Source organism: Talaromyces rugulosus, chromosome III (assembly GCF_013368755.1).
Source record: "Talaromyces rugulosus chromosome III, complete sequence".
In the NCBI taxonomy this organism is placed as follows: Eukaryota; Fungi; Ascomycota; class Eurotiomycetes; order Eurotiales; family Trichocomaceae; genus Talaromyces; species Talaromyces rugulosus.
The window spans coordinates 5,427,235-5,439,319 of record NC_049563.1 but is presented as its reverse complement, the minus strand read 5'-3'; the positions used below and the strand labels follow the sequence as shown (position 1 = coordinate 5,439,319).

General features: G+C 45.2%; 4 protein-coding genes across 4 annotated transcripts; 2 read left to right on the top strand and 2 right to left on the bottom strand.

Moving 5' to 3' along the window:
* Positions 1-1,236: 1,236 nt before the first annotated feature.
* On the bottom strand, positions 1,237-3,108 carry TRUGW13939_06670 (uncharacterized protein; the record flags this gene model as incomplete). The annotated part of the gene is made up of 7 exons (XM_035489821.1): positions 1,237-1,560; positions 1,625-1,820; positions 1,878-1,906; positions 1,981-2,235; positions 2,291-2,376; positions 2,429-2,542; positions 2,607-3,108. The coding sequence occupies 7 exons, from the start codon at positions 3,106-3,108 to the stop codon at positions 1,237-1,239; spliced, it is 1,506 nt and encodes a 501-aa protein (XP_035345714.1).
* A 2,366-nt stretch (positions 3,109-5,474) lies between these two features.
* Positions 5,475-6,620, top strand: TRUGW13939_06669 (uncharacterized protein; the record flags this gene model as incomplete). Its single annotated transcript, XM_035489820.1, has 3 exons — positions 5,475-5,532; positions 5,591-5,904; positions 5,997-6,620. 3 exons carry the CDS (start codon positions 5,475-5,477, stop codon positions 6,618-6,620), a joined length of 996 nt encoding a protein of 331 aa, XP_035345713.1.
* A 416-nt stretch (positions 6,621-7,036) lies between these two features.
* Positions 7,037-7,429, bottom strand: TRUGW13939_06668 (uncharacterized protein; the record flags this gene model as incomplete). The annotated part of the gene is made up of 2 exons (XM_035489819.1): positions 7,037-7,264; positions 7,331-7,429. 2 exons carry the CDS (start codon positions 7,427-7,429, stop codon positions 7,037-7,039), a joined length of 327 nt encoding a protein of 108 aa, XP_035345712.1.
* Positions 7,430-8,895: 1,466 nt separating this feature from the next.
* Positions 8,896-11,440, top strand: TRUGW13939_06667 (uncharacterized protein; the record flags this gene model as incomplete). Its single annotated transcript, XM_035489818.1, has 14 exons — positions 8,896-9,048; positions 9,120-9,200; positions 9,263-9,315; positions 9,376-9,457; positions 9,523-9,615; positions 9,674-9,756; positions 9,825-9,906; positions 9,978-10,335; positions 10,387-10,451; positions 10,504-10,663; positions 10,730-10,885; positions 10,953-11,163; positions 11,239-11,296; positions 11,399-11,440. The coding sequence occupies 14 exons, from the start codon at positions 8,896-8,898 to the stop codon at positions 11,438-11,440; spliced, it is 1,677 nt and encodes a 558-aa protein (XP_035345711.1).
* Positions 11,441-12,085: the final 645 nt, after the last annotated feature.

Genomic DNA, 12,085 nt, shown 5'->3' with positions numbered 1-12,085 from the left:
TTTCTCAAAAAACATGAACAATGTTCTAGAATTGGTTGAGAGTCGGGGGGATATACTCATTTTTTACATCCCAACACATACAAGCGTACCGCAACTGCACAGTCACTCCGGCAATCAACCAAAGAATTGGTGATAACTGTCATGGAGCTGGATGAGGAGGTGAACCAGTTCAAGCTTTCCATCAAGCACATTATATCGCTAGACGAATCTATCGACTTGTTGACACCAGAGCAATCACCACAGGGGATTCCTATCGACTGTGTGGTCATGATTTACTTTTTGTATTATGGGCTGCTGTTCGACATCCACAGTTTGCTGATGCTGCCTTGGTATAGTCACAATTGTCCCAAGAAATTAGAGCCATTCCATAGCCAAGTACGGCATTCTTGTGATGTAGTGGCGAGCACAGCACGAGCGGCCATACTCGGAAGCCGACTCGTTCAATTGCATGCAAACACTCAGGTGCTGTACGTTTTAATCTTGCAAATACCACGTTGCTTTTACGTTATGGCTAACACGGAGCATGTAGACTAGCCGTCTATATCCCAATACGAGCGGTAAATCATGCTCTTTACACATATTCTCAAAAACCCAGGCCAGGAGACGGCCAGGTCGGATCTGGTCTTGATGGATATCGGGGCGGGATATGCGTCGCGCTTGGAGTTTGCTATGGGTGGAAGCCCATCGTATTCTTTGTCAGAGAATTTGCCCGTTTCTCTCGCACAGCCGTTGAGGGGGCAAGAAATGCGTCTATATCTCAAAATCCACACACCTTTTCATCCGTGGCCCCAGAAACCTTGAATTTAACAAATTCCGAAATGCCAAACGAGCTGCAGCAACCTCATTCTAATGCTGGGTATTACGGAGATGTAAGTCCATGGTTTCTATCCCTCTCTTTGTCTCTTTTTGCACATAAAACCGTGTGTACTTTGGAAGCAATCATTCTAACAACTTGTTTGTAGGCTATCCATGATTATGACCCTAATTTCGCATTGGATTTAGAAACGTGGAGTACCTTGATACCTATAGAAGGGAACCCGGATGATAGGCCTTGGGACTTATTTTCTATTTAACATGCATCGTGCGAATGACATACTGGTCTGGGAGTATCCAGGCTCTGCATGGACCTGGCATACTCATAGAGTCACCAATTGACTATTAAAGTGGATTTAAAAATTAAATTATCGTAGCAGATATTATATCTATAATACCATAACTTCACCCCCGTGATGTCCACTATTCCACTCGGAATCCGCCAGAGGTTCTGTTCTGCCAGAACATATCTGGATCGTAACTCTCTCTAACCTGCTTTGCGAGGTTCCGCGATTTTGGCGAGATGCGGGCCCAATAATCCTGTGTACCATGGGCATCATTCATGAATAGTGGCCTGTACACATCCGGCAAGGTACCGTCTTGGATATAACTCTCGACACGGTTGCCTATTTTAGTATAAAGGGACTGAATTGCTGCCTCCGTGGTGTCATCGTCGATTGAGAGAGAATGAGAAATGTCGAGCTCAAAAATGACGTAGTCTGTGGTATCGGGGAAATCAAGTAGGTCCTATAGGCAGATATAGGTTAGATGATTCATTCTTATATAGGTTCAGTGCATCCTCCCAACTCACCCCGCCACGAGCTTTTGCTTTACTAGTGATAGTGCGAGGCATGGGCTGCAACGCGATGGTCGCGATCACTCCAAGCTCGAGGACGACATCAGAAGTAACATTGTAAAATGTTTCCCAGATAGTGTTCAAGACTTCTGAACCGACTTCCGCGCTGGGCAAGGGCGTTGTCTCAGTCGCAATGGCATATCGTTGGCCGCTGTATTATTGTTTTAGTGTGGTTGTTTGAGATAAGTTTCTGAAGTAAACAACTTACTGCAAGTCATATCCGTCATTGCTTTGAAGCTATTCAATAGTTGTTAATACAAATTAAAAGTAACCAAAAAATCTCCCTACTCAATCAATGGAGGATAACGTACCAAGTCATAATAGCTATCCCATGTCCGTATAGTGCTCGTCTCTGAAGTGATACTCGTGAAATTGGCGAAAACATCGGCCGGGGGAGTAGCACCATCGTAGAAAAAGAACACAAACCAGCTAGTGAAAAGTGAGGTGTGTTCACAGGTCGGGATAATAGCTGCTTTGTCGTCTGGGTAGTATTCAACGAAGTTCCGGATAGCCTCAAGAAGTTGGGGAGTCTGGTCTTTGGAGAAGGTCACCACTCCTCCCCATACCTTTACAATACTACTTATTAGTTGATCTTATATGATGGGGTATGAAGTGGCCTACCTTTTCAGAGATAGGGTGGGTTTTGAGAGTGTATTGGGTCACGATGCCGAAGTTGTTGCCACCCCCTTTGAGGACCGCGAAGAGATCTAAAGAGGGAATCAGCCTATAATCACCTCAATCGGAGGTGTTAAATGATACCTTGGTTTTCGGAATCGTTGGCATGCACGATTGTACCGTTGGCCAGGACGACTTCAATGTCAACAACGTTATTTGCAGCCCAGCCATGCTGTGAGCTTAAAAAGCTCAGACCGACTAGAAAGAAAAGAGGTTGTCAGCAAAAAATGACTACATATGTCAGGATGATAGATAAATTTACCTCCAAGAATGTAACCACCGATTCCCACACCGCCCATTCGACCCCCAACGAGAGTCACTCCCGTTCCATCTAAGCCCTTCTGCGCTTCGGCCCAGGTCATTCCCGGACCTACCTTGGCCGTCTGTGTCTCTGCATCGTACGCAACAATATTGTTGAGCTTCTTAGTGGAAATCAACAAGCCACCTTGAATGCTCGAAAAGCCGTTGTTGGGCATGTGTCCCCCGGACTTTATAGCAAACAAATCATCGGTCTGGTGAAGGGCGTGGACGATATCTGCGACTTCGTCGGCACTAGTCGGAAACATCATACATGATGGACGTAGACCGGTGCAAGCGGCGGACCAGTAGTTTTGAATCTCTGTTTCGTATGCTAGAGATAGCTGATGAGTGAGGATACCACTTGTGCTGGTAGCAGCCTCTAGATTTGAGCATATATCAGCCACTGCCGGCGCGAATAGGCCGAGCAGGGAGAACGCGAGCGTCTTTCTTATTATTCTGTTCATCGTGCCATGGACTGTTAAATGTTGGCTTCGAGTTGGTAAGTAGGATTTCGGGGCAACGGTCCTTCTTGTAAGCGACAATTGAAACGGTAGATATGTGGTTCTTTATATTGACAGGGGTTGATCAAATGACCAAACCAACACCTTTAACAGTTACAAAGCCCCTCTCTATTCTATAGTCAGGCCCATCCGCTATTCGCCAGCACGTGAAAAAATTCAGCAGAAAATAAGCAAAAATAGAGAGCTTCCTCGGCTCCTCACAGTTGGCTACTCCATAAAAGCCAATCTGATTCGGGGAAAGGAGCGGCCAGTCACCTACTAATCTACATTAGTTCTATTCATTAATAATTATACTATCATAAAATTTAACATTTGCTAGAATAGTCCGCCCAGCTTAGCTCTAAGAATGCGCAGATCGGCGGTGTCGCTAAAGTCAATCCCTGTCAGTTATATATCCGATGCTAATTTGCTCTTATCTTCTTCAAGGAATGATTAGCCACTTGAGAAAAGAATGTAACAAAACTACTTTCGCCACATGTCCCTGCAGATGTCATTGACAACATTAATCTTCCGAGAAACGTTTATCTGCCAGGCTATTTCTAGTCTTCTTCTAACTAACCCTTGAGAAATTGGGTGAAGTCGTTAACGCGTAATTTAATTTCCTGCGAACCCTAACGAACACATTCCATATCACTAGTGGTTTGGTCATAGGTACTACATAGCAGGTTTTTTCCCAAGGATACTCAAAAAATGGTGTGTAGTGGGCCGTTGGGCTATATCCTCCCGAAGTCCGCGCTAATAATGTGAGGATAGCATGTTGCCTGCCATCACACCAGCCTAATCCTAAACTGGAAAAAGAAGAAGAAGAAAAAGCAATTCGAGCTGTACAGCTGTACTGCTAAGTGAGGCTTACGCATGTTTCCGCATCCGGTTGGCCGCTAATTTCCCGGAACCCTTCTGTCTTGTCATCATTATTAAGGCTGCTGTTGCGAACCTGGCAGATCGGAGATATTCCGGCAGTTAGAACTTAGCTGACCCGGTTTTACTCCCCGCAATTTGAGGATGCTCATTACCCAACTAGGAAACTATGGAGCATCTCGTGATAGAGGCCCGACCGAGGCAAAAAAAAGGGGGGGTTATACGCAGCCGAACCAGATGCGGGGAATTTTTATCTAACTGCAACTTTGTTTGGAAAAGCTTCACTGTTGTACTATACGCTAATTTACGCGAGTTCTCATGGTGGAGTATGGCTCAGTCTAGCGCTGTACATGACTTCTCAATTACAGGGGTAGCCCTGCAGAGTATGCAGAGTTTAGATAAGATCTTTCCTAGCATTGGATATTAGATTTAATACCACTACTACTACTAATGTAATTATGGAAATCTACCTGATCCTGATAGTGACTTTCCTAAAATACTTCCAAGCCTACTATATTGCCACGCGTCAGTGCAATAATATAGATAGAGAAGAGAACATAGATATACTATAATGAATAATCTATTTATTCCATATTTAAATTATTATAAGAATTAACATAAGGGTTAAAAATTCATATAAAAAATTTATTTATCTTTATTTAGTATTATTGTGGTAATAAGAAAAAATTCAGCGTGCATGCCTTACGAGTATGTGACAGATTTTTATCCAAATCTGTCTACCTTTTTCTTGGCAAAACAGATTTGCAACTGGCATTCGCTATCCCACCAACCTTGTCGGCATCCCATCACCCCATTTCTCCCGCTATCCCATTATCTGATCTCAAAACGCCCACCTCTGGCCACCATGGTAGGATGGTCTCCATGGGATTCTTAGCTACATACACTAGCTACCATCTGCCGACTCTCGTCGAACGACCAGGTCATTATTGACAGCGAGAGATATTTGCATGATTCTTTCTGGCGATGGGTACACTGGAGCCAGCCTTTCATTGTCAATTTCCGGGCTGCGGCCTAAGTTACCGGCGCAAGGAGCATCTGACTCGTCACGCAAGACGCCATTTTCAGGCAGAGTCTTTCCAATGTCCCCTTTGCGACAGATCCTTCGCCAGAAAGTAAGCTGACAAGACCCCTGTATTTGTATCCCCTCTATCCAGCACAGAAGGAAAGTTGAAAATGATGAAATAACAAAATGGAAGAAAATCGGGTCCACGCAATTGACTGTTAATTAAGTAGCGAGAGATATCAAAGAACCATCACACGAGCTCCTCGCAGTGATGAAAAGCATTATCATTAGAGACAGAGAGCGATCTATACTAACTGTATGATAGTGACACTCTTCGTCAACATGTCCGTGTACACCATAAGAACAAAGAATTACTTCCAGGCCGTGCAACCCGGGCCTGCAATTACTGTCGCTCGCGAAGGTCAAAATGCAATGGAAGAGCTCCTTGCGAAGCCTGTTTAAGCCGGGGAATTCAGTGCTCGTTGGTAAGACCATCTCAGCGCCGCGGAATAGAGCGCCAAGAAAGTCACACCATCGACACAGCTCCCAGGACGTCTGGCCAGCCGAACTATCAACATACCCCTTATGCATCCTCGACACATCTGGGTCCTGTACACGACTCAGGCTTGACCGAGAAAAGCCCCCGTACAAACCTACCCTATATTCAAGCCTACTTTGAGAAGTTTCATCCCAACTGGCCATTTCTTCATCGAGCCACATTTGACCCTGATCACGAGCCAGCTTTTCTGCTTCAATCAGTCATCATGATGGGTTTTTGGGTGATTGGGGACGAGAACTCTCAGCGTGCAGCCATGAGTTTGCATGAGAATCTCACCTTGTCTATCTATCAACAAAAGGTTAGTCACACAACGAAGCTCGGCTTAAGCCCCCACCTATGTCTACTTTCCAGATCAAGGGCTCATCTTGATTGACAAATTTTTCTTCATAGGATAAATGGGATATATCAACCCAGCACTCTCAACAGCAACAATACCAAGATGGCACATCCGGATCTTTTTCTTCCTGGCTAATAGCAACATACCAGGGAATCCTGCTGCACATCATCTTTGCTCTCCTCACAAGCAGTAAAGACCAACTCGACTTTCAATTAACCCGCCCTCTTCCCGAAATTCCCACTCAACTTCTCGTCGCCCTCGTCCACAACTGCCTGAAGCGCAACATGTTCTTCTACCCGTCAATGCTAGCCCAGTTCAACTCCACCTCCGTCCCCGAAGTTTTCACCTGGCTCGGTATCGAAGAGGTAAAGCGTTTCGCCCTAGCTCTGTACAAAGTCTGCCGGCAGTGTCGAGTCGATGATACTAGACTCTTAGACAGCGACATGTTTTCCAATTCCCGACGCGAACCACACTGGCAGGGTGGGTGCCTTCTTTCCCTATTCGATTTGCAATTTGCCCTCCCAGACAGTGATGAACTATGGCATGCTAGTTCAGATTTGGCTGCCCGGGTGGCGGAGAATCCAGGTGTATATAGCAATAAGAATATCGAAGAGAATTGGATTTCTCAGACTTCGCGGTTGTTGCAGCCTAATGAGGGGGAGTTTCAATGGATATGAGGGTAGTTTCTTCCGGTTTTTTTTTATTTGTTTACTTGTTGATGTATACAATGTCGTTAGCCTTGCTTTAAATTGTGGAGTTGAATAGTCTGACCAATATTGCAGCAAAACTTGGATTGAGTTTCAATATTTTTCCATTTTTGGATGATATGGAACCTGCTATGTATAAAAAAAAGAATTTCACCTTCCGACCAAAGACGATGATTCCACAGCTCCACCTAGAGACTGGGTCTGAATGGATGCTTAGAGGGAATACCAGTTGACGCATGACCAAACACACCCCATACAGTCCAGGTGTCCTTCCGTTGCTTACTTAGTCCAGTAGATCTAGTTATTTTTACACTGACACAGAAAATACCACATACAACCCATTTGGCAACCATCACCAAATTTTAGCCCAAATAGACAAACCAAATTTAGGTAGTTGCACCAACCTCATCCTCAAAATAAGCAGTAAACACATCGCCCTCCCTCCTCGGAGCAGCAACTGACTTAAGACGCTTGTGCGCTTGGCAGTTATTGTCGTAAAAATACATATCGTCCAGGTTGTGGAAGGCGGTCTTAACAGCTAGTGTATAGCCTTTCGTTCGTGCATCGGGCAGAGTGCGACCTGCTTGAACGGAAACAATATACGGCTCTGAGTCCTATAGCCACCACAAAATTAATTTATCATCCCTGAATGATGGTCAAGTCTGCTAGTATGTACACACCCTCTTAGCTTCCTGGGCTAGGCTGCGATATTCCGCGAGGAGAACGTCGATGTCCTCTGATTTAGGGATGTTGAATAAAGTGACACGGTGGATGGTCATGATGATGCTCAGCACTATGTGACTTGAGATGATTGTAAAAAAGGACGTAGTGAACGAGGGGACCAGAAAGCCACTCCTCAAAAGTACTGGTTTGAATCACAAATTTATCAATGTTTTAATGGAAAGCTAGCACCGGGTGTGACACATTTATAATTCCCAAGTGCGACTAGTCTTCAGCGAGTAGAACGCCCCGGAAAAGAGTAGATAATTTAGCTTAGTGTATAATCCGAGAACCTCCCTTGCACTGCTAGCTAGCTCTATACCGATAGGTTGGGGATATGCTTATGCCGGAAATGGGGGTTTGGTATGCAAAACCTTATGATTTCAGAGTAAAAGTGTAGTAACTACTTTCAATGTACATAGCTGTAGAATGCTTCAGCATGGGATTCCGATGGGATAATCTTTACCACTTCAAAAACAGTAACAACAGAAGAGGGGAAAGGAATCCCATGTCGACCGAGACTCAGTCGAGATCAATGAGCTGAAGAGCTATCCCCACACCCACTTTCCTTGTCTTCATCTACGGTCTTGCCATTTCCGTCTATTCTTTCTTACTTTTTCATTATATTTTGTTTATTGGTTGACTTTTTTCATCTTTCTTTTTTTTTGATTTTATCTTTACACTTATGTCGCATCTCCGACGTCGGTGGACCACAAGAGAGTCAATTCCCGTCTTCATGACCAGAACATTCAGGTTCACCGCATATGCAGTTAACCTAAAGGCGTTGGCACACTAAACAAGTGCTTACTTTCGTGAGACAAGCGGAAATATGAAGGCTTTGCTTCAGGTGGAAAATCATCTATTCCTGCCCTGGGATCGCGCAATAAGCTGTATATCGATTGATGGGATGGCGGATGGACGTTGACCGATGAAAGGGAACTAAAGGGATCAGTTTGGGCGATCCTGCGGGATTAGTTAAGCTGCAGCCCATCCCGATCGCTATCCCACTGGGATCCCTAATCCTTCTGGACTTTATCCCATCGCTAGTCAGGCCCCTCGTATCAGACGGTATCCCATCGCCATCCCAGAATTTCAATCCAGTGACAGCAGGGATCCCACATTGCTCGCGCCCGGGCTGCATCTGGCTAATGAGAGGTCAATGATTGCTTTGACACGCTGATGGGCTTTTCGAGCCTAAAATTGCTCCTAGAGCATAGGCGTTAATTTGCAATATTGATCATCCTTTCATCCCTTCTCCTGGGCTGTTATATTCATCCCAGGTAGCCTGAATGGTCGCAGTAGGGAAATTTGTCATCATCTAGGACAATTTCTAATCTGTTGTATCTTCTTCGATAGAGAATGATAAAACCGTTTCTAGATGTTCTTCTTTACTTATAAGAACTATGCCTTTCCAAAGTGCCCAAAAAATCCGATTATCACCTTCTCCTGGCCTGACCAGAGTATCAATCCTCTGTGACCCGAGACAACCTCCATTGATCATCATAACACGGCTTAAACCGCTACAATGGCAGACACTCTGAAGGGAGATGGTGGTGAATCCGGGCTTCCCAACGTGCCGACAGAAGTCCACACCTCGAGCTTAAAACTTAGCGAGAAGAACTACAGTTCTTCCGACGAGGACCAGAAGGAGGAAGCCAGAAAGATCACTGGATTCAAGGTATGTAGCATTAACTCGCCTAATGCCTGCTTACTCGAATGCAAGTTGTATGCGCTGACATGTGAACCAAGTGGGTTTTGGTCGTGACTGCGATTCTTTCTAGTCATATGCTCTTCGCTCTCGACAATACTATCGTTGCTGATATTCAACCGGTATCTATTCATCAAAATTGCCTCTTCACAGCGAGCGGCTAATGGTCTTCAAACCTTGACAGGCTATCCTGAATCAATTCCAAAAAGCGGACATGATCTCTTGGCTTTCTGTTGGGTAAGTCTTGGCCTCAGTATCTGATCCAGAAAGGCACCGTCTAACCCAACACTTCCTCAGATTTACTCTCTGTTCTTCCGCGCTCGTACTCACTTGGTCTAAGGCTTATGCTACCTACAACGCTAAGTGGCTTTATATTGGGGTGCGTCTAATATTCAAGATGAAAGTAAAGATAAATGCAGGACAATCCTAACACTTAAGAAACAGTGCACCCTCCTGTTCATGGCAGGCTCCGCTCTTTGTGGAGCCGCCCCGAGTATGAATGCTATGATTGTTGGAAGAGCAATGGCTGGCGCTGGAGTGAGTTTGATTCAGCTCGGAAGACGTACAGAACCTTACGATTTAACACCGCATTTAGGGAAGTGGCATGTACCTCGGCGTCTTGACCCAATTGTCTGTTAACACAATCGTCTCTGAACGCCCATTTTACATTGGATTGACGTGAGTGAAGACCCAACAAAATGGAGATCGGGTTTTCATATCGATGCTTATATTTTTATTTCATTTAGTGCCGTTTCATGGGGCATTGGAACTGCCATAGGTCCTGCCGTTGGGGGAGCATTTGCTGAGAGTGCCGCAACTTGGCGTTGGGTGTGTTTCCGATGACTCTTCGCATCAGGCTACAATAACCAGTTCAGAATATGCTAACATGAAATAATCAGGCATTTTATATCAACCTTGTCATCGGTGGTGTATTTGCGCCGGTCTACATTATCCTTCTGCCCTCGGTCGAGCCCCTTCCAAATGCCACCTCCAAGGAGAAGGCTAAGAACATTGACTGGGTTGGCAGTATTCTGTTTGTTGGTGCTTTGGCCACTTTGATTATGGGTATTGATTTCGGAGACGTGGAGTGGACATGGGGCAGTGGGCAATCCATTGCACTTTTCGTTGTGTCTGGTATCCTGTTCATCCTATTCGGCATCCAACAGACCTTCTACATCCTTTGCACTGAGCAGAACAGACTGTTTCCCATTCACTTCCTCAAGAGGCGCTCGCTACTGCTTCTATTCATGCTCAACGGTGAGCTCATCTGCAAGAACCTGCGTTTTATCAGATGCTAACTTTCTTCAGCCTGTGCTAGCAGTGGCTTGTTCATTTCGGTTTACTACATTCCGCTTTACTTCCAATTCACTCAGGTGAGGACTGCAAAACTCTCTTGCCAACGAGTTAAAGCTTACATAGCTACAGGGTGATACGGCTGTTCACTCGTCCCTGCGCATCCTTCCTTTCGTGATGGTTCTCATCTTTGTCATCATTGCCAACGGCCACATGATGTCCAAGTTTGGATATTATCTTCCATGGTACCTCCTTGGTTCGATCTTTGAGCTTGTCGCTGCTGCATTGATGTGTAAGTCTCGAGGAAAGCTTTTCCTGTTCTTATTGAGTTTCTCCTAACATGAATCTTGTTCCCAAGACACCGTAAAGACCAACACTTCTGCTAGCGCAATCTACGGATACACTTCTCTCATGGCAGTCGGTGTTGGTGCTTTCAATCAAGCTGGATACAGTGTGGTCCAGGCCAAGGTTCCCAAAGCTGAAATTCCCTGGGCCTTGGGCTTCATGATGGTTTGTACGTTTCACCTACTCAGATTTCTTTTTCCGCTTTCAGTGACACATGGACTAATCACCCGATACAGCTCAACTGGGAGGCATCGTTTTGGCCCTTGGTATTGCCGGTGCTATCTTCGTGAACAAGGCGACCAGTGGCCTCCTCTCTTTTCTCCCTGACTCTGATCCTGCAGACATCAAGAACGCGATCGGAGGAACGGCTAGTGGGTTCTTCAATACGTTGTCTGAGAAACAGCAGAGCGGGGCCCTCGACATTATTGTTGAAGCCATGGACGATGTGTAAGTTCCTACACAGTATTGGAATTTCCTTTTAGAAGCGCCAAAGAAAGGCAACAACTGATTCACATCTTATAGGTATATCCTCCTCATCTTTGCCGGTGCGCTTGGTACAATTCTCTCCGTCTTCTTGAAGGTAAAGTTTTCTTTGTTGTTTCAGATCACGATCCTATCTTTTCCAATGATACAGGGCCCTGCCTTTAGTCTTCATGCCTTACTGACTGGCATGTATATATAGCGCGAGAAACTTTTCATTGAAGCGGCTGCCGGCGGTGCTTAGAACCAGTCCATTGCCGGCTCGTATGCTTGCCAGTATCGATGGACTTGGGGATCACGAGATAGCCAGAACCATAAATGCGATCCGTTTTGACATGCTGGAAGGGAAAGGTTGGATCGAATAGAGGTTATAGACTGGAAGAAGGTAGGGTGGGGTTTCGAGGTTCCAACTCCGTAAAAGTCAATATTTTGACTCTAATTTAGCAAAATATCGCGAGATTAACCAATAGTGGTGGTGGTGATTTCATTTACCCTGACCTTTCGCCTTAGGCGATATGCAGGCTACCACAACTGTAGCTATCCCTATCTAACTATTCTGATGTCCCACTGCATACGGACGGAATTGGTGCTTTACCGGGGCCTGTATTATTTAGATTGACTTACATCTTCTATTCATGTTCTTACTGGTACGCGAGTATAGTGTTCTGGGGTGCGATGGGCATGCATAGCAGAATAGAATAGTTACCGTAAATAGGCTCTTCGGCGCAGATAATAGAAAAACAAGCGTTTTTTCCTTTTCACAACTTCCAATTTACCATACCTATCGTTTCATAGTAGGGGTCTTTTTGCGTGTCTACAAGTCTACTGCGTAAAGTCGTTTCCGGAGCATATCGTGTAAGAGGCCGGACCGAGGCAAAAAAAAAGGGGG